Source organism: Hyla sarda, chromosome 5 (assembly GCF_029499605.1).
Source record: "Hyla sarda isolate aHylSar1 chromosome 5, aHylSar1.hap1, whole genome shotgun sequence".
NCBI lineage: Eukaryota > Metazoa > Chordata > Amphibia > Anura > Hylidae > Hyla > Hyla sarda.
Genome location: NC_079193.1, coordinates 130,200,368 through 130,221,433, shown reverse-complemented (window position 1 = coordinate 130,221,433; position 21,066 = coordinate 130,200,368). Strand labels below are relative to the sequence as shown.

At 42.3% G+C, this 21,066-nt stretch overlaps 1 protein-coding gene across 10 annotated transcripts in view; it reads right to left on the bottom strand.

Annotated features, from left to right (window-relative positions):
• Nucleotides 1-21,066, bottom strand: part of ADCY1 (adenylate cyclase 1) — a 605,827-nt gene that overhangs the window by 414,685 nt on the left and 170,076 nt on the right. For all 10 annotated transcript variants that reach the window (XR_008843996.1, XR_008843995.1, XR_008843997.1 and 7 more), the window contains one exon: nt 19,721-19,839. Coding sequence is in view for 7 of the 10 variants with exons in the window: in XM_056520271.1 (XP_056376246.1) it covers nt 19,721-19,839 (119 nt within the window). In the remaining 3 variants the exon portion in view is untranslated. The remainder of the gene's footprint in view (nt 1-19,720; nt 19,840-21,066) is intronic.

The following is a 21,066-nucleotide window of genomic DNA, read 5'->3' as shown; positions in this document are numbered from 1 at the left end:
TCGGAATTTTTCCCAGCTTGCAATGCGGTCGAGACCTGACTCACTAGTCAGCTGATGACAGGGAGCCTGTCTGCTTCAATGGGTGGAGGGATCAATCTGCAACTAATGCAACAGCTGTAGGCATCCTGATTGAAGACCACAGGTCTGCAGCTCATTTAGGTTTCAATGGGTGGGGTAGCTGATGTGTGGGAAGGAGGAAAATGGAATCATGGGATTTGTAGGCAAAAAAGAAAACAGGAAATACAAGTTCACAGAAAGCTAGCCACAGTGTTCTGGTAATCTCACAGCATAGTCATTTAGCCCAAGACAAGCGCAGATCCTTCCTAAGCATGTCTATTACTGTCTGCCAGGTACGTACTAAAATCACCTAATGCTGGATAACCCCTTTAAGTTGAGTTGTTCTTTGCAGTCTAAGTGCTCTCTGATGACACGTGTCTCGGGAACCGCCCAGTTTAGAAGCAAATCCCCATAGCAAACCTCTTCTACTCTGTGCAGTTCCCGAGACAAGCAGAGATGTAAGCAGAGAGCACTGTTGCCAGACAGAAAAGAACAACTACTCAACTTCAGCAGCTGATAACTATTGAAAGGAATAAGATTTTTTAAATAGAAGTCATTTACAAATCTGTTTAACTTTCTGGAGCCAGTTGAGATATAAAAAAAAAAGCTTTTTCCTGGAATACCCCTTTAAAGCACTGTCACCAACTTTATTTTTTGATATGTTGTAGTACTTATGTAGTACCACATGTGTTTATTTTTATTTACACAGTTTTTTTTATGGGAAAATGGGGGTGATTCAAACTTTTATTAGGGAAGGAATTAAATGACCTTTATTAACTTTTTTTTTTCCACTTTTTTTTTGCAGTGTTATAGCTCCCATAGGGACCTATAACACTGCACACTGATCTTTTACCCTGATCCCTGCAAAGCCATAGCTTTGCATGGATCAGCGTAATAGGGGGTTGATTGCTCCAGCCTGTAGTTCAGGCTTGGAGCAATCAAACGCCGATCGGAAGCGACGGAGCAAGGTAAGGGGGCCTCCACTCGCGTCCTAGCTGATCGGGACATCACGATTTTATCGTGATAGTTCCGATCAGCCCGACTGAGCTGCCAGGAAGCTTTTACTTTCTTTTTCGATGCGGCGATCAACTTTGATTGCCGCGTCTGAAGGGTTAATAGCGTGCGGCACAACGATCTGTGCCACGCGCTATTGGCCCAGGGTCCCGGCTATCAATAGCAGCCAGGACCGATCAGGTGTGATGTGAGGTCACGGCATGACCACATTTTAAACACCGGGACCGGGCACAGGGCGTACAGGTATGCCCTGCGTCCTTAAGAGGTTAACATATAACATGCTTTCATGCCAGAGGTCTGCTTGCGATATCCATATTGCAAAAGCAGAACCTTATATCTAAACAAGACATCTAAATAAAACATATTACTGGCAATGCAAAATATAATGCCAATCATAATTTGAAACAAATTGTGCATGAGTCAAATAAGAAGGCTGAGGTTACACAGCTATCCATCTGTTCACCATCTGGTGCAATATAAGAGCTGATATTAAATTACTTTCATAGTATAACAAAATAATTAACATCTACCCTCAGGTTAAGAGCCAAGTAAACCAGATGCAGACACACAAAGTCTCTCTCACAAATACACACAAGTTGCTTTGCAATTTTAGGTAAGTATGACATATATTAACCCCTTAAGGACCCGGGCTTTTTCCGTTTTTTCATTTTCAATTTTTCCTCCTTAACTTAAAAAAATCATAACTCTTAAAAATTTTCACCTAAAATTATATATAATGGCTTAATTTTTGCATCACTAATTCTACTTTGTAATGACATTAGTCATTTTACCCAAAAATCTACGGTGAAACGGGAAAAAAAAATCAATGTGCGACAAAATTGATGAAAAAACACTATTTTGTAAGTTTTGGGGGCTTCTGTTTTTATGCAGTACATTTTTTGTCAAAAATTACACCTTATCTTTATTCTGTAGGTCCATACGGTTAAAATGATACCCTACTTATATAGGTTTGATTTTGTATCACTTCAGAAAAAAATCATGAATACATGCAGGAAAATTTATACGTTTAAAATGGTAATCTTTTGACCCCTATAACTGATCAGACTTTTTGATCACTTTTTATTCACTTTTTTTGTGGTATAAAAAGTGATCAAAAATGCACTATTTTGGACTTTGGAATTTTTTTGCGCGTACGCCATTAAATGAGCGGTTTAAAAAGCGGTATATTTTTATAATTCGGACATTTCCGCACGCGGTGATACCACATATGTTTATTTTTATTATTATTTACATAATGTTTTTTTTATTTTTGTAAATGCCGGGTGATTCAAACTTTTATTAGGGGAAGGGATAATTGAAAGGGTTAATATTTTTTTTTTTTTACACTTTTCTTATGCAATATTATAGCTCCTATAGGGGGCTATAACATTGCATGTACTGATCTTTTACACTGATTTATCCATCTCCATAGGAATGGATCAATCAGTGTTTTCGGCGATTGAATGCTCAAGCCTGGATCTCAGGCTTGAAGCATTCATTCGGCGATCGGACTGCACAGGAGAAGGTAAGAAGACCTCCTCCTGTTCTACAGCTGTTCGGGATGCCGCGATCATTCCGCGGCTATCCCGAACAGCTCCCTGAGCTAGCCGGGCACTTTTACTTTCGTTTTTAGCCGCGGCTAAACGGTTAATAGCGTGCGGCACAGCGATCATATTGCAGGACCGGGACCGCGTTATATCGCAGGACCGAGACCCATGACATACGCATACGTCATGGGTCCTTAAGAGGTTAAAGGGGTACTCCAGTGGAAAACTTTTTTTTTTTTTTTTTTTTTAAATCAACTGGTGCAAGAAAGTTACACAGATTTGTAAATTACTTCTATTAAAAAATCTTAATCCTTCCAGTACTTATTAGCTGCTGAATACTACAGAGGAAATTCTTTTCGGAACACAGAGCTCTCTGCTGACATCACGAGCACAGTGCGCTCTGCTGACATCTCTGTCCACTTTAGGAACTGTCCAGAGTAGGAGAAAATCCACAGAGCGAACATATGCTGCTCTGGACAGTTCCTAAAATGGACAGAGATGTCAGCAGAGAGGACTGTGCTCGTGATGTCAGCAGAGAGCACTGTGTTCCAAGAAGAAAATAATTTCCTCTGTAGTATTCAGCAACTAATATGTACTAGAAGTAATTTATAAATCTGTTTAACTTTCTGCCACCAGTTGATTTGAAAAAAAAAAAAAGTTTTCCACCGGAGTACCCCTTTAAGGATGATGCAAGTCTTAACTGGATATATGATGTATGTATCTACTGTACGTCTCCATGTTTGTTTTGATAAAAATATAGATGAATGTTAGCTTGTATGTTACTTAATAATATACAGTATAACAAAAAATATATATAATATTAGCTATATGAAAAGTTGTCAATTAAAAGTTTGTCCTTAAAGGGGTACTCCAGTGGAAAACATTAAAAAAAAAAAAAAAAAAATGGTGCCAGAAAGTTAAACAGATTTGTTTATTACTTCTATTTAAAAATCTTAATCCTTATAGTATTTATCAGCTGCTGTACGCTCCACAGGAAGTTATTTTCTTTTTTAATTTAATTTCTGTCTTACTACAGTGCTCTCTGCTGACACCTCTGTCCATGTCAGGAACTGTCCAGAGTAGGAGCAAATCCCCATAGCAAACCTATCTTGCTCTGGACAGTTCCTGACAAAGACAGAGGTGTAAGCAGAGAGCACTGTGGTCAGACTGAAAAGAACTTCACAACTTCCTCTGTATAATACAGCAACTGATAAGTACTGGAAGGAATACAATTCTTTAATAGAAGTAATTTACAAATCTGTTTAACTTTCTGGTACCAGTTGATTTGAAAAAAAAAATTTGTTTTCCACCGGAGTACCCCTCTAAGGGTTTGTGCACCCATGGGAAGTCTTGTCTGGCATGTAAAGTTTTCTTGCCCAGAAAGGTTAACCTTCTGTTAACCCCTTAAGAACCAAGCGTTCTTCTGTTTTTGCACTTTTCATTTTTTCCTCCTTACATTTTAAAAATCATAACCCTTGCAATTTTGCACCTAAAAATCAATATGATGGCTTATTTTTTTTGCGCCACCAATTCTACTTTGTAACGTCATCAGTAATTTTATCCAAAAATCTATGGCGAAACGGGGGAAAAAAAAAATCAGTGTGCGACAAAATTGAAGAAAAAACAATTTTTTTTAAATTTTGGGGGGCTTCCGTTTCTACGCAGTATACTTTTCGATAAAAATGACACCTTCTCTTTATTCTGCAGGTCCATATGATTAAAATGATATCATACTTATATTGGTTTGATTTTGTTGTACTTTTGAAAAAAATCTACTACATTCACGAAATTTAATACATTTAAAATTGTCCTCTTCTGACCCCCATAACTTTTTTATTTTTCTGCGTACGGGCCTACATGAGGTCTCATATTTTGCACGGTGATCTGATGTTTTAATCAGTATCATTTTTGTTTTGATCTGACTTTTTGATCGTTTTTTATTTGTTTTTTATGGTATAAAAAGTGACCAAAAATACCGCATTTTGGACTTTGGAATTTTTTTGCGCGTACGCCATTGACAATGCGGTTTAATTTACGATCTATTTTTATAGTTTGGACATTTACGCATGCGGCGATACCACATATGTTTATTTTTATTATCAAAACAGAAAGAAAGAAAGACGGCACTGGTGCAATAAATCAGCTGTGTGAACATGTGCTGACCTTTTTTCAACCTTCTTCTTTTGACTTGGTGAGTATGAGATTCAGTACATTAACCCCTTGGGGACGGAGACCATTATGACCCTAAGGACGGGAGCATTTTTTGCAAATCTGACCACTGTCACTTTAAGCATTAATAACTCTGGGATGCTTTTACTTATAAATTTGATTCCGAGATTGTTTTTTCATGACATATTCTACTTTATGTTAGTGGTAAATTTTCGGCGATACTTGCATCCTTTCTAGGTGAAAAATGCAAAAATTTCATGAAAAATTTGAAAATTTTGCATTTTTCTAACTTTGAAGCTCTCTACTTATAAGGAATATGGATATTCCAAATAAATTATGTATTGATTCACATATACAATTTGTCTACTTTATGTTTGCATCATAAAATTGATGAGTTTTTACTTTTGGAAGACATCAGAGGGCTTCAAAGCTCAGCAGCAATTTTCCAATTTTTCGCAAAATTTTCAAAATCGGAATTTTTCAGGGACCAGTTCGGTTTGAAGTGGATTTGAAGGGTCTTCTGGTTAGAAATACCCGATAAATGACCCCATTATAAAAACTGCACCCCTCAAAGTATTCAAAATGACATTCAGTAAGTGTGTTAACCCTTTAGGTGTTTCACAGGAATAGCAGCAAAGTGAAGGAGAAAATTCAAAATCTTCATTTTTTACACTCACATGTTCTTGTAGACCCAGTTTTTGAATTTTTACAAAGGGTAAAAGGAAAAAAATCCTCTCAAAATTTGTAACCCAATTTCTCTCGAGTAAGAAAATACCTCATATGTGTATGTCAAGTGTTCGGCGGGTGCACTAGAGGGCTCAGAAGCGAAGGAGCAACAATGGGATTTAGGAGAGTGAGTTTTTCTGAAATGGTTTTTGGGGGGCATGTCCCATTTAGGAAGCCCCTATGGTGCCAGGACAGCAAAAAAACCCACATCGCACACTATTATGGAAACGACACCCCTCAAGGAACGTAACAAGGGGTACGGTGAGCCTTAACACCCCACAGGTGTTTGACAACTTTTTGTTAAAGTCGGATGTGTAAATGAAAATAATATATTTTTCCACTAAAATGCTGGTTTTTCCCCAAATTTTACTTTTTTACAAAGGGTAATAGGAGAAAATGCCCCCCAAAATTTGTAACCCCATTTCTTCTGAGTATGGAAATACCCCATATGTGGACGTCAAGTGCACTGCGAGCGAACTACAATGCTCAGAAGAGAAGGAGCGCCATTGAGCTTTTAGAGAGATAATTTGTTTGGAATGGAAGTCGGGGGCCATGTGCATTTACAAAGCCCCCCGTGGTGCCAGAACAGTGGACCCCCCCACATGTGACCCCATTTTAGAAACTACACCCCTCACGGAATGTAATAAGGGGTGCAGTGAGCATTTACACCCCACTGGTGTTTGACAGATCTTTGGAACAGTGGGCTGTGCAAACAAAAAAATTAAATTTTTCATTTTCACAGACCACTGTTCCAAAAATCTGTCAGACACCTGTGGGGCGTAAATGATCACTGTACCCCTTATTACATTCCGTGAGGGGTGTAGTTTCCAAAATGGGGTCACATTTGGGTATTTATTATTTTGCATTTATGTCAGAACCGCTGTAAAATCAGCCACCCCTGTGCAAATCACCAATTTCGGCCTCAAATGTACATGGCGCTCTCACTCCTGAGCCTTGTTGTGCGCCCACAGAGCATTTTACGCCCACATATGGGGTATTTCCGTACTCAGGAGAAATTGCGTTACAAATTTTGGGGGTCTTTTTTTCCTTTTTACCTCTTGTGAAAATAAAAAGTAAAGGGCAACACCAGCATGTTAGGGTAAAAATTTTTTACACTAACAGGCTGGTGTAGACCCCAACTTTTCCTTTTCATAAGGGGTAAAAGGAGAAAAAGCCCCCCAAAATTTGTAGTGCAATTTCTCCCGAGTACGGAAATACCCCATATGTGGCCCTAAACTGTTTCCTTGAAATACGACAGGGCTCTGAAGTGAGAGAGCACATGCGCATTTGAGGACTAAATTAGGGATTGCACAGGGGTGGACATAGGAGTATTCTACACCAGTGATTCCCAATCAGGGTGCCTCCAGCTGTTGCTAAACTCCCAGCATGCCTGGACAGTCAGTGGCTGTCCGGAAATGCTGGGAGTTGTTGTTTTGCAACAGCTGGAGGCTCCGTTTTGGAAACACTGCTGTACAATACGTTTTTTATTTTTATTGGGGGGGACAGTGTAAGGGGGTGTATATGTAGTGTTTTACTCTTTATTAGGTGTTAGTGTAGTGTTTTTAGGGTACATTCACACTGGCGGGTTACGGTAAGTTTCCCGCTAGGAATTTGCGCTGTGGCGAAAAATTTGCCGCAGCTCATACTTGAAGCAGGAAACTTGCTGTAAACCCGCCCGTGTGAATGTACCCTGTACGTTCACATGGGGGGGGGGGGGACCTCCAGCTGTTTCAAAACTACAACTCCCAGCATGCACGGTCTGTCAGTACATGCTGGGAGTTGTAGTTTTGCAACAGCTGGAGGCACACTGGTTGGAAAACCTTCAGTTAGTTTCAGTTACCTAACTCAGTATTTTCCAACCAGTGAGCCTCCAGCTGTTGCAAAACTACAACTCCCAGCATGCACGGTCTGTCAGTACATGCTGGGAGTTGTAGTTTTGAAACAGCTGGAGGCACACTGGTTGGAAAATACTGAGTTGGGTTCTGTTACCTAACTCAGTATTTTCCAACCAGTGTGCCTCCAGCTGTTGCAAAACTACAATTCCCAGCATGTCTGATCACAGAAGGGCATGCTGGGAGATGTAGTTATGCAACAGCTGGAGGAACGCAACTACAACTCCCAGCATGCCGAGAAAGCTGTTTGCTGTGTGGGCATGCTGGAATTTGTAGTTTTGCAACATCTGGAGTGCTACAATTTAGAGACCACTGAACAGTGATCTCCAAACTGTGGACCTCCAGATGTTGCAAAACTACAACTCCCAGCATGCCCAGACAGCAAACAGCTGTGTGGGCATGCTGGGAGTTGTAGTTTTGCAAGATCTAGAGGGCAGTATAGAGATCACTGTGCAGTGGTCTCTAAACTGCAGACCTCCAGCTGTTGCAAAACTACAAATTCCAGCATGCCCACACAGCAAACAGCTGTCTGGGCATGCTGGGAGTTGTAGTTTTGCAACATCTGGAGGGCTACAGTCTAGAGACCACTATAGTGGTCTCAGACTGTAGCCCTCTAGATGTTGCTATGCAACTACTCACCGGCTTCCGTCGCATCCGGGAGCCGTCCTCTTCTGCCGCACGCCGCCGCAGATCTCCGTCGCCGCCGCCGATCCCCGTCGCTCCGCTGTCTCTGGAGGGGTAAGTGGACTCCAGCGCCGCTCCTCTTCGTTTTCCCCGTTCTGCCCCGCCTATTGTGGGAGGGCAGGACGGGGAAAACGAAAGTAAACCCCTCCGCCCCAGATCTGCTATTGGTGGTCGCATCTAGACCACCAATAGCAGAGATAGGAGGGGTGGCAACTCTGCCACCTCACTCCTATCGCTTTAGGGGGATCGTGGGTGTCTTAGACACCCGCAATCCCCCTTCTATTCCGGGTCACCATAGACCCGTAATGACCCGGAATCGGCGCAAATCGCAAGTGTGAATTCACTTGCGATTTGCGCCGATCGCCGACATGGGGGGGTCTAATGACCCCCCTGGGCATTTGCACGGGGTGCCTGCTGATAGATATCAGCAGTCACCCCGGCCCGGTCCCCGCCCGGCGGGGGCCGAAATTCCCACGGGCGTATGGATACGCCCTTCGTCCTTAAGTACCAGGACGCAAGGGCGTATGCATACGCCCTTCGTCCCCAACAGGTTAAAGGGTAGCTCCCACCATCACGTTTTTTTTCTTTCTGTCCCTGCCTATTGCCCTTCTATCCCTAACACCCTCCCTGCCTTTATTTATTTATTTTTTTTACTATTTTAAAAATGGCATTTAGTCTGCCTGGTAGTGTGCTCACGCCTCTTCCTGCCGCTCGATGAGTTCCACCCAATCCCCCCCCCCCCCGTACCTAGCAGCAGAGCCGTCGGCGAGTGCGGGGAGCCGATGCGCAGCCCTGGATGTTCCTGCGCCTGCGCAAAATTCCGACTGATGCCCTGCTGGAATCAGTCGGAATTTTGCAGTGACGTCACTCCGCACTGCATTCGGCCACTAGGAGGGCGACCCCTAGTGGCCGAATTTCAAATAGCTTTTAAAATGTTTTAAAAGCATTTTTTTAAATAAAAGTATATTCGAGATATGTTGTAGTACTCAAGTACTACAACATATCAAAAAAAATTCATGACAGTACCCATTTAAATGGCAACATTACATTAAAAACAAATAAATACAAAAACATGAAACTTCAGGAAGGCCAATTTTTGCCAACTAAGAAAGGACTTAAGTGACAGATTATGTGATATTTTAAAAAGCACCCTAAATGGATATTATGAACGACATACATGTATACCCTACGATAATAAACGTGTTAGAAATAGGAGAAGACCACTGTGGGATTGATTCTCTGAGACCAATCTGATCAGCTTCTATATGGTGGTCAGTTATAAGTTGGACCAGGGTAAAGCTGTGAATATCGTGTATCTGGACTGTTCTAAAACAGTTGATACTGTGCCACACAAAAGGTTACTATTTCACCCGTTACTATCTTCCCTCACAAAAAAATGGCTGTTATTAATAACGGGCTATAACGGGTTAAAACGGCTATTACAAAAATCCTATAGCTGTATAGGATTTTGTAACTGCCGTTTTCAGCTGATTTTCAGACGGAACTTCGTACAGATCTTTAAAACTGAGTCATTTTGTAGTGTGAAAGAAGCCTATGATTCTTCTAAGTTCTTCTAGCAGAGAGAGGTAGTTGGGCAGAAGCTACTGTCTTCTCCTTTTTGAGTGCTGATCTGCTGCTGAAAATAGGGCAGTGGGAGGATCCAGGAAGGGGCATTTATTATAAAACATGATTTCCCTAGTAGAATCCCATAGTCATGTTTAAAGTTTAAGCTAACAATCAGAGTTTACAAGTTTTTATAGCCTTAGCTGAATGGCAGCAGTTTTTCCAATGGTTTACAGCTTCAGTCTTGAACTATTGACCCTCCATTCCCTTCACTTATACAAGTGTCTCTAGTCCTGTAAAAAACATATTTACTTAATCCCTTATCAGTGAGAGGCTAGGTTAAACATGGGTTCCCTGCAACAGCAGAACACAACACTACGGAAAGTATAAGTATTGCTGCTCCTAATTGTGCATTGCGTGCCATATAGTGAAGAACACGAAAAGCATGCTTCTTCACAGTCACTTAACGTGTTTGTTTTGCAGTTACGTGAGGCACTGCATGCATTGGTCTTTATTCTTACAGTATAGAAGTCATTGTTTAAAACTTTTTGTGAATTGGGACATTTGGGGCATTGTTTGCAGACTCCAACTGCAGGTACCCAAAATTTCGTCCGACTCCTCGTCTCCACAGCACTGACCGATTGCCCAGAAAATAAGGGTGATCGGTGCCTACCACCTTGAAGGTTACGAGTGAGGTAGCAGGGGTGCCACCTTCTCCTGTCCCCTGCCATTGGACCGACCAATAGCAGGTGTTGGACAGGGGGGTTGAAAGGCTAGTTCCCCTGCTCTGCCCACCCATGGTAGTCCAGGCAGAGCGGGGGGGGGGGGGACCAGTACAGGAGTGGCGGGCAGCGGCGGGTGGTGCTGACGCACACTGTGGCCTTTCCAATGTTACAAAACTACAACAGCATGCCCAAGAAGCTGTTGGCTGTCTGGGCATGCTGGGAGTTGTAGTTTTGCAACATCTGAAAGTCCACAATTTGGAGACCACTGTATAGTGGTCTGTAAACTGTGGCCCTCCAGATGCTGCAAAACTACAACTCTCAGCATGCCCAGACAGTCCAGGCATGCTGGGAGTTGTAGATCTGCAACATCTGGCCCTTTTTGCAATGGCCACACCAATTTTCCATTGTGTTTTTAAAAAGTGGAGCAAAACTCGTCAATTTGGGCGCAAGAATTTAACATTTTGGTGCAAAAATGTTTTTATTTTCAAAGGGAAAGAAGAGCCAATTGAAAATATGAGAAAAACAGCAGTTTTAGAGAATCTCCCCCTGGATCTGTAGTTGAAAAATCTGCAGTTAAGGATTTTACAAGACAATCAAAAATGCATAAGTACCGTCTTGTAAAATCTGCAGTTGCAGATCCGCAATTTCAGATTTCACAATTTCAAATCTGCATTTGATCCTATGAGCCTGAATACACCTTTAGGTGTAAGAAAGCATATTTTTTACAAACAATAAAAAAAATTTCGGCCAAAAAACGCTGCAGGCAGATGTTAGCTGTAAATCAAATTATTTTTCCATTTGGCGTTTTTCAGTTTGGCGTTTTTTTTTTTAAATCTTTTTGGCGTTTTGTCACTCTTGGTGTTTTTCAGCTCCTTGACAGTTTTGCTAAATCGCAGCATGTTGAGCCACTGGCATTTTTTCCCCTGAAATTGTAGCGTTTTTCACCCATAGAAGTCTATGGGAGTAAAAAAAACGCCAGGAAAAACGCCATGTGGGTTTTAACCTGTTGGGGACGAAGGGCGTATGCATATGCCCTTGCGTCCTGGTACTTAAGGACGTATCCATACGCCCGTGGGAATTTCGGGTGACTGCTGATATCTATCAGCAGGCACCCCGTGCAAATGCCCAGGGGGGTCATTAGAAACCCCCCCCCCCCCCCCCCATGTCGGCGATCGGCGCAAATCGCAAGTGAATTCACACTTGCGATTTGCGCCTATTCCGGGTCATTACGGGTCTATGGTGACCCGATGACCCGGAATAGAAGGGGGATCGCAGTTGTCTAAGACAACTACGATCCCCCTACGGCGATAGGAGTGAGGTGGCAGGGGTGCCACCCCTCCTATCTCTGCTATTGGGGGTATAGACGCGACCACCAATAGCAGATCAGGGGCGGAGGGGTTGGCGGAGGGGTTTACTTTTGTTTTCCCCGTCCTGCCCACCCACAATCGGCAGGGCAGGACGGGGAAAACGACGGGGACCGAACACCAAAGGTTTACTTACCCCTCCGGAGGCTGCGGGCGATGGTGATCGGCAGGCGGCATCGGAGATCGGCACAGGCGGCGTGCGGCAGAAGAGGACGGCTCCCTGGATCCTATGGAAGCCGGTAAGTTGCCTAGCAACATCTGGAGGGCTACAATCTGAGACTGTAGCCCTCCAGATGTTGCAAAACTACAACATCCAGCATGCCCAGACAGCTGTTTGCTGTTTGGGCATGCTGGAATATGTAGTTTTGCAACAGCTGGAGGGCTGCAGTTTGAGACCACTATATAGTGGTCTCTAAACTGTATCCCTCCAGATGTTGCAAAACTACAACTCCTAGCATTCTCAAACAGCTTTTTGCTGTCTGGACATGTTGGGATTTGTAGCTTTGCAACATCTGAAGGGTCACAGTTTGGAAATCACTGGGCAGTGGTCTATAAACTGTAGCCCTCCAGATGTTGCAAAACTGCAAATCCCAGCATGCTGAAACAGCAATCAGCTGTCTCGGTATGCTGGGAGTTGTAGTTGTGTAACCTCCAGCTGTTGCATAACTACATCTCCCAGCATGCCCTTCGGCGATTAGTACATGCTGGGAGTTGTAGTTTTGCAACAGCTGGAGGCACACTGGTTAGAAAGTATTGTTAGGTAACAGAACCTAACTGAAGGTTTTCCAACCAGTATGCCTCCAGCTGTTGCAAAAGTACAACTCCCAGCATGCACGGTATGTCAGTACATGCTGGGAGTTGTAGTTTTGCAACAGCTGGAGGCACACTGGTTGGAAAGTATTGTTAGGTAACAGAACCTAACTGAAGGTTTTCCAACCATTGTGCCTCCAGCTGTTGCAAAAGTACAGCTCCCAGCATGCACTGTCAGTGCATGCAGGGAGTTGTGGTTTTGAAACAGCTGGAGGTTTGTCCCCCCATGTGAACGTACAGGGTACATTCACACGGGCAGGTTTACAGTAATTTTCCTGCTTCAAGTTTGGTCTGCGGCAAAATTTTGCCGCAGCGCGAACTCCTAGCGGGAAACTCACCGTTGCACGCCAGTGCGAATGTACCCTAAAAACACTACACTACACAACACTAACACATATTAAAGAGTAAAACACTACATATACACCCCCTTACACTGTCCCCCCCCCCCCCCAATAAAAATGAAAAACGTATTGTACGGCAGGGTTTCCAAACGGAGCCTCCAGCTGTTGCAAAACAACAACTTCCAGCATTTCTGGACAGCCACTGACTGTCCAGGCATTCTAGGAGTTAAGCAACAGCTGGATGCACCCTGTTTGGGAATCACTGGCGTACAATACCCCTATGTCCACCCCTATGCAATTCCTAATTTAGTCCTCAAATGCGCATGGCGCTCTCTCACTTCAGAGCCCTGTCGTATTTCAAGGAAACAGTTTAGGGCCACATATGGGGTATTTCCGTAATCGGGAGAAATTGCACTACAAATTTTGGGGGCGTTTTCTCCTTTTACCCCTTATGAAAAGGAAAAGTTGGGGGTTACACCAGCCTGTTAGTGTAAAAAAAAAAAAAATGTTTACACTAACATGCTGGTGTTGCCCCATACTTTTTATTTTCACAAGCAGTAAACTACACCCCCCGCGGAACGTAACAGGGGGGTATAGTTGAGCAGTTTACACCCCACAGGTGTTTGACGAATTTTCATTAAAGTTGGATGGTGAAAATGAAAAAAAAAAAAATTTTTTTTTTTTTGTTGTTTTTTTTATGTATTTTTTTTTTTTTTTTTTTGTTCCATCAGATAAGAGCGATAAACAAAAGCACAATTATACGAGATAGAAAATAAGACAGCTAGTCGAGAGCGTAAACTACACCCAGCAGAAACAGTAAAAAGGGGTATAGTGAGCATTTACACCCACAGGTGTTTGACGAATTTAATAAAGTTGGAAAATGAAAAAAAAAAATTTATAACTAAAATGCTGGTGTTACCCTACATTTTTCATTTTCACAAGGGAAAATAGGAAAAAAGCCCCCCAAAATTTGTAACCCCATTTCCTCTGAGTAAGAACATACCCCATATGTGGATGTAAAGTGCTCGGCGGGCGCACTACAATGCTCAGAAGAGAAGGAGCGCCATTGGGATTTTGAAGAGAAAATGTGTCCGGAATTGAAGGCCACATGAGTTTACAAAGCCCCCATAGTGCCAGAACAATGGACCACATGTGACCCCATTTTGGAAACTACACCCCTCGTGTAATGTAATAAGGGGTACAGTAAGCATTTACGCCCCACCTGTGTCTGACAGATTTTTGGAACAGTGGTCCGTGAAAATGAAAAACTTTATGTTTCATTTGCACAGTCCACTGTTCCAAAGATCTGTTAAACGCCAGTGGGGTGTAAATACATACTGCACCCCTTATTAAATTCTGTGACGGGTGTAGTTTCCTAAATGGGGTCACATGTGGGGGGGGTCCACTGTTCTGGAACCACAGGGGGCTTTGTAAACGCACATGGCCCCTGACTACCATTCCAAACTAATTCTCTTTCCAAAAGCTCAATGGCTCTCCTTCTCTACTGAGCATTGTATTTCGCCCGCAGAGCATTTTACGTCTTAACATGGGGTATTTCCATACTCAGAAGAGAAGGGGTTACAAATTTTGGGGGGCATTCTCTCCCATAACCCTTTGTAAAATTGGTAAATTTGGGGAAGCAACTGCACTTTAGTGAAAAAATTTTTTTTTTCATTTACACATCTGATTTTAACGAAAAGTCGTCAAACACCTGCGTGGTGTTAAGGCTCACTGGACCCCTTGTTACGTGCCTTGAGGGGTGTAGATTCCAAAACGGTATGCCATGTGGGGTTTTCTGCTGTTCTGGCACCATAGGGGCTTCCTAAATGTGACATGCCCCCCAAAAACCATTTCAGCAAAATTCACTCTCCAAAATCCAATTGTTGCTCCTTCCCTTCTGAGCCCTCTACTGCGCCCGCCGAACACTTGACATACACATATGAGGCATTTCCTTACTTGAGAGAAATTGGGTTACAAATTTTGGAGGCTTTTTCTCCTATTACCACTTGTAAAAATTCAAAAACTGGGTCTACAAGAACGTGCGAGTGTAAAAAAATGAAGATTTTGAATTTTCTCCTTCACTTTGCTGCTATTCCTGTGAAACACCTAAAGGGTTAACAAACTTACTGAATGTCATTTTGGATACTTTGAGGGGTGCAGTTTTAATAATTGGGTCATTTATGGGGTATTTCTAATAGGAAGGCCCTTCAAATCCACTTCAAACCTGAACTGGTCCATGAAAAATTTCGATTCTGAAAATTTTGTGAAAAATTGGAAAATTGCTGCTGAACTTTGAAGCCCCTGATGTCTTCCAAAAGTAAAAACATCTCAACTTTATGATGCAAATATAAAGTAGACATATTGTATTTGTGAATCAATATATAATTTATTTGGAATGTCTATTTTCCTTACGAGCAGAGAGTTTCAAAGTTAGAAAAATGCTAAATTTTCAAATTTTTCATCAAATTTTGGAATTTTTAACCAAGAAATTATGCAAGTATCAAAAATTTACCACTACCATAAAGTAGAATATGTCACGAAAAAACAATATCGGAATAAAAATTATAAGTAAAAGTATCCCAGAGTTATTAATGCTTAAAGTGACAGTGGTCATATTTGCAAAAAATGCTCCCATCCTTAGTGTTATAATGTGCTCTGTCCCCAAGGGGTTAAATTTGGCGTTTTTTCAGGCGGTTTTTATTCTATTTTGGACTTTAGCGATCCAAAAAAATGATGGAGATACCTTTTTAAAAAAAAAATTCGTACGGTACCATTAAAAAAAATAATTATAAAAAAGATACAGTAGTGAAGGAAAAAAAATTGTATTTAACGAAATGTATCTTTTTTATAACAACATTTTTATTAAATTTTAAACAGGGATCAATTTATGTGGGCGGGCAGGGCACTAAAAATGTAGCCGACAATAATAAAAATGTAGTGTGTGTGTGTTTTTCACTTTTTTTCTTTACGCTTTAGCTGGTACTACTACTGCCAGCATGGAACACACTGTTCCATGATGGTAGTAGTAGTACCTTTACTAATTGACAGATCACTCTGGTTCCATTGCGAACCCTCTGTATAATTTATAGATGCTGCCGGACGCTCTTCTATTGTCTCCTGCACTACCGTATATATACACCTATTCATATTTCCCACAGAGAGCTGTGATTGGCCAGATGGTTCCAGCCAATCACAACTCTCTGTGGGAAATATGAATATGTGTATATATACGTCAGTGCAGGGGACCATAGAAGAGCGGCCGGCCGCATCTATACATTATACAGACGGATCACAGGGGGTGTCAGGAGTGACACCTGCTGTGATCTTTCCTTAACTGCAGGTACTACAGCTCCCAAGATGGAACAGAGTGTGCTCCATGATGGGAGTAGTAGTACCTGCAGTTAAGGAAAGATCACAGCGGGTATCACCCCTGACATCCACTGTGATCGTCCTTTCTATTGCAGAGATGTGGAGCGGCTCTATACAGCGCTCGCATCTCTGCTCTGTACTCCGGCCAGTGATGGGAATAGAACATCACTCATTCAAATTTCCCTCCGAGATTGGCTGCAACCATCCGGCCAATCCCCACTCTGGGCGGAAAATATAAATAAGTGATGTTCTAGTGCAGAGTGCAGAGATGCGAGCGCTGTATAAAGCAGCTCCGCATCTCTGCTATATTATGAACGATCGCATCAGGTGATATGTCTATTAGTACAGGTCCTACTACTAACATCATGGAAAAGTTAAAATTTTGTTATAAAAAAATATATATTTCTTTAAAAAAAAAAAAAAAAATATTCCATTATTTTACTGCATCCTTTTTTTTTTTTCGCACCCAACAAATTTTGGGTACCAAAAAAATGCCAAAGGGGCCAAAAATGCAATTTCCATACAAATGAAAAAACGCCAGAAAAAAAGGTGAGAACCAGGAAATTGCACTGGCGTTTTTTCTGGCGTTTTATCTTGCGTTTTTTTCAAACCAAAAAACGCAAGACAAAAAACAAGTAGAAACTTAGCCTTACCAAACTCTAAGGGAAACAAAAGTCTGAAATAATCCATACTCTTCTCTTCATCCACTCTCCCCCATTCCCAATTCCCTTCATTGAACTGGATGGACTTTTTTTTTTTACTGTAAAATATGACATGTAATGCCATATTTATTCTGTTTATATTTATTCTGTTTTATATTGTGTTCAATACTTTTTCCCTGTGTCATTTCACATTATTACACATACCGTATATACTCGAGTATAAGCCGAGTTTTTCAGCACGATTTTTCGTGCTGAAAACACCCCCCTCGGCTTATACTCGAGTGAACTCCCCCACCCGCAGTGGTCTTCAACCTGCGGACTTCCAGAGGTTTCAAAACTACAACTCCCAGGAGGGCAGGGCAGCCATCGGCCGGAAGCGCGGAGAAGAGGCGCCCCCGGTGAAGATAGCAGCCCGGACCACCTCCTCACCGGACCACCTCCTCTCCGGACAGCCCTGCAGGACCAGACCAGCGCCGAGCGGAGGTGAGTACTCAGAACTAAAGGGGGTGAGAGGGGGCTGGATGATGTTGAAGGCCGCAGTGGTCTTCAACCTGCGGACCTCCGGAGGTTTCAAAACTACAACTCCCAGCAAGCCCGGACAGCCGATGGCTGCCCGGGCTTGCTGGGAGTTGTAGTTTTGAAACCTCTGGAGGTCCGCATGTTGAAGGCCGCAGTGGTCTTCAACCTGCGGACCTCCGGAGGTTTCAAAACTACAACTCCCAGCAAGCCCGGACAGCCGATGGCTGCCCGGGCTTGCTGGGAGTTGTAGTTTTGAAACCTCTGGAGGTCCGCAGGTTGAAGACCACTGAGGGCGAATGATGAGAAGAGGATGATGAAGGGGGGGGGGGGGGGTGTGGGGATGATGAAGGGGGGTGGGGATGATGAAGGGGGGGGGGGTGTGGGATGATTACAAGGGGATGATGAAGGGGGGATGTGTGGGATGATAAGGGGATGTGTGGGATGATGACAAGGGGATGATGAAGGGGGGATGTGTGGGATGATGACAAGGGGATGATGAAGGGGGGATGTGTGGGATAAGGGGATGTGTGGGATGATGACAAGGGGATGATGAAGGGGGGATGTGTGGGATAAGGGGATGTGTGGGATGATGACAAGGGGATGATGAAGGGGGGATGTGTGGGATGATGACAAGGGGATGATGGAGGGGGGATGTGTGGGATGATAAGGGGATGTGTGGGATGATGACAAGGGGATGATGAAGGGGGGATGTGTGGGATAAGGGGATGTGTGGGATGATGACAAGGGGATGATGAAGGGGGATGTGTGGGATGATGACAAGGGGATGATGAAGGGGGGATGTGTGGGATGATAAGGGGATGTGTGGGATGATGACAAGGGGATGATGAAGGGGGGATGTGTGGGATGATAAGGGGATGTGTGGGATGATGACAAGGGGATGATGAGGATGTTAATGACGGGTCTGGATGATGACAGGGGGGGATGAGGTATTTCCCACCCTAGGCTTATACTCGAGTCAATAACTTTTCCTGGGATTTTGGGTTGAAATTAGGGGTCTCGGCTTATACTCGGGTCGGCTTATACTCGAGTATATACGGTAACTCAATTTCTGAGCTTATTTGTTTTGGTTTCTTTGATAGATTACTTGGCTTGATACAAACATCTGGTGAAATTTTATGTCAAAAAAACTTGTTTTCTCCAAAAAATAACACTACTTTTATCAGGGTAAAATAACCTGCTACTAAAGTCATTAAAAAGTACCAAAAGGAATGCAAATAAATTCACCTGTATGCCTATACTGCTGCCTACCTCTAAGTTGCATTCACACCATGTTTGAGGCATGTGGCCACCGGATTCAAAGAGTCTTTGAAAACTGATTACAGTGATATGCCCGCTGTACCTGTGCTGTACCCTATTTATTTCTGTGAGCAAGAGGGAGTCAGCTAGTGACTCTGGTCGGGTCATTTTTGGACAATATCTGTTTTTTGCCTGACGCAGCAGACCACAGTACTCAGCCCGGAAAAGAACCAGATACGGTTAAAAATTAGCTAATCATTGTCACTAGCTGACTCAGTCTGGCTCATTGAAATTAATGAGGTACAGCACAGGTCCACAAGTAATACGGCTGCAAATAGTTTTCAAATTCCCCTGCCGCATCTGGCTGCTGTTTGCCCCAAGTTTGATGATAATGCACCATAACATTGATTTTCTTTTATTGGTTTCCTACACTTCTCCATACTGTCAAGAAAAGGGTATCCAGGAGTAAACCAGCACAAACATACCCAAACTGAGTGTTAGCCTAGGTTTCCATATAAGTTTTTTTTCTGGCATTTTTTGGAAAACTGCCACTGCAGTTTTTAAGCCAAAATCTGAAGTGGATCCATGAGAAGTGGGGTATAAATCCTTTTCTCAATATTTCCCATTCTTTTTGAATACACTTTTGGCTTTAGCTCAAAAACTGCCAGAAAAAAAAAAAAAAAAACACCTATATGGAAACCTAGCCTTCCGCAGTTCTTTATGTGCAAGATATGCGTTTACACGTGCAAAGAATCAAAGTAAAATTGCTCATTTAAATACCAAACAAAATACATGGCAGCAAAGAAACCAACGCTTACAGAATGGTTACAATATGCTTTCTCCAGTTGTTAAGCTGTATGCATGATATACACAAAAATGACTGATTTACATGCATAGGAAAAAGAAAAGAATCACAATATCAAATGTGTTCGACATTTCAATATGAGTGTCACTACTTGTCACTATATTTGTATTCAGAAATTTCATTTAAAAATATTTGATGCTTAAATGTCAATCTTACCTAACATTGTCATGTCTTTGAATATAAATCTTATGGAAAATCCTCTCAGGCGGCTTCAGAAAATCTTCCTTCATTTCCATAGCAACATTTCTAGGTAAAAGACTCATTAAAAGACGCTCCTAAAGGAAACATATTTGAAACATAATTTTAATATTCCTAAGGGTTTTAGTGAAACAAAACATACCTCTGAGGCCACAGTTAATAAAATGTGTGCCACATTTTATTTATCCCTTCTCCACCCATAACAAGAAGCTGTTCTTTTCTTTACACAAGACAATGCCTGAATTGTACTGAGGTGCAATAAGAGACACATCTTAAAGGGGTACTCCAGTTGTACAAATTTTATTTTTATTTTTTTAAATCAACTGGGGCCACAAAGTTAAATAGATTTGTAAATTACTTCTATTTAAAAATCTTAATCCTTCCAGTACCTAGCTGCTGTATGAGGAAGTTGTATTTCTGGAGTTTTTTCTGTCTGACAACAGTGCTCTCTGAAGACACCTCTGTCCGTATAAGGAACTGTCCAGAGCAGGAGAGGTTATGGCTATGGGGATGTGCTTGTACTCTGGACAGTTCCGGACATGGACAAAGGTGTCAGCAGAGAGCACTGTGGTCAGACTGGAAAGAATTCCAGAAAGAAATACAACTTTCTCTGTAGTATACAGCAGCTGATAAGTACTGGAAGGATTAAGATTTTAAAGTAGAAGTCATTTACAAATCCGTTTAACTTTCTGGCCCCAGTTGATTTAAAAAAAAATAAAAAATTTCCACCGGAGTACCCCTTTGAAAGCAAGATTGTTGAAAAAGAAAATTCCTTTTAGGGCATGTTCACACACCTCAAATCTGAACTGAGTATAACGCTCAGTTTCCACTGCAGTTTTTGACCCAAGGCCGGGATTCAAAAGGAATAGGACATATAAAGGAGGAACTTACACTTCTCCTCCCTTATGGATCCACTTCTGACTTTGGCTCAAAAACTGCAGTGGCAGCTATCCAAAAACTGCCAGAAAAAAACATAAGTGGAAACTTAGCCTAAGAGAGAATCCGCACTGATTGTCAATATTATGAAGTAGTAAGAATCATAAAGAAATACCTACCCATTCTCTCACAGGATGCTATTTTGGCCAAGTTTACACAAAGCGGTTGTAGATTTTCATCCCGACGTGCTCCCACCCTGGGAAACATTTTGTCTCCCAGTGTGTTTTCCACTGGTAACAAGACAACTCCCACTTGGTTACATAAGAAAGGTTTTTACAAGTGTGGATTGCCTCGTTGCGTAGTCTGTAAACACGCTTGTACAACACAGGAGGTCATAAGTTACAATACTAACCAGGGCTGTGGAGTCG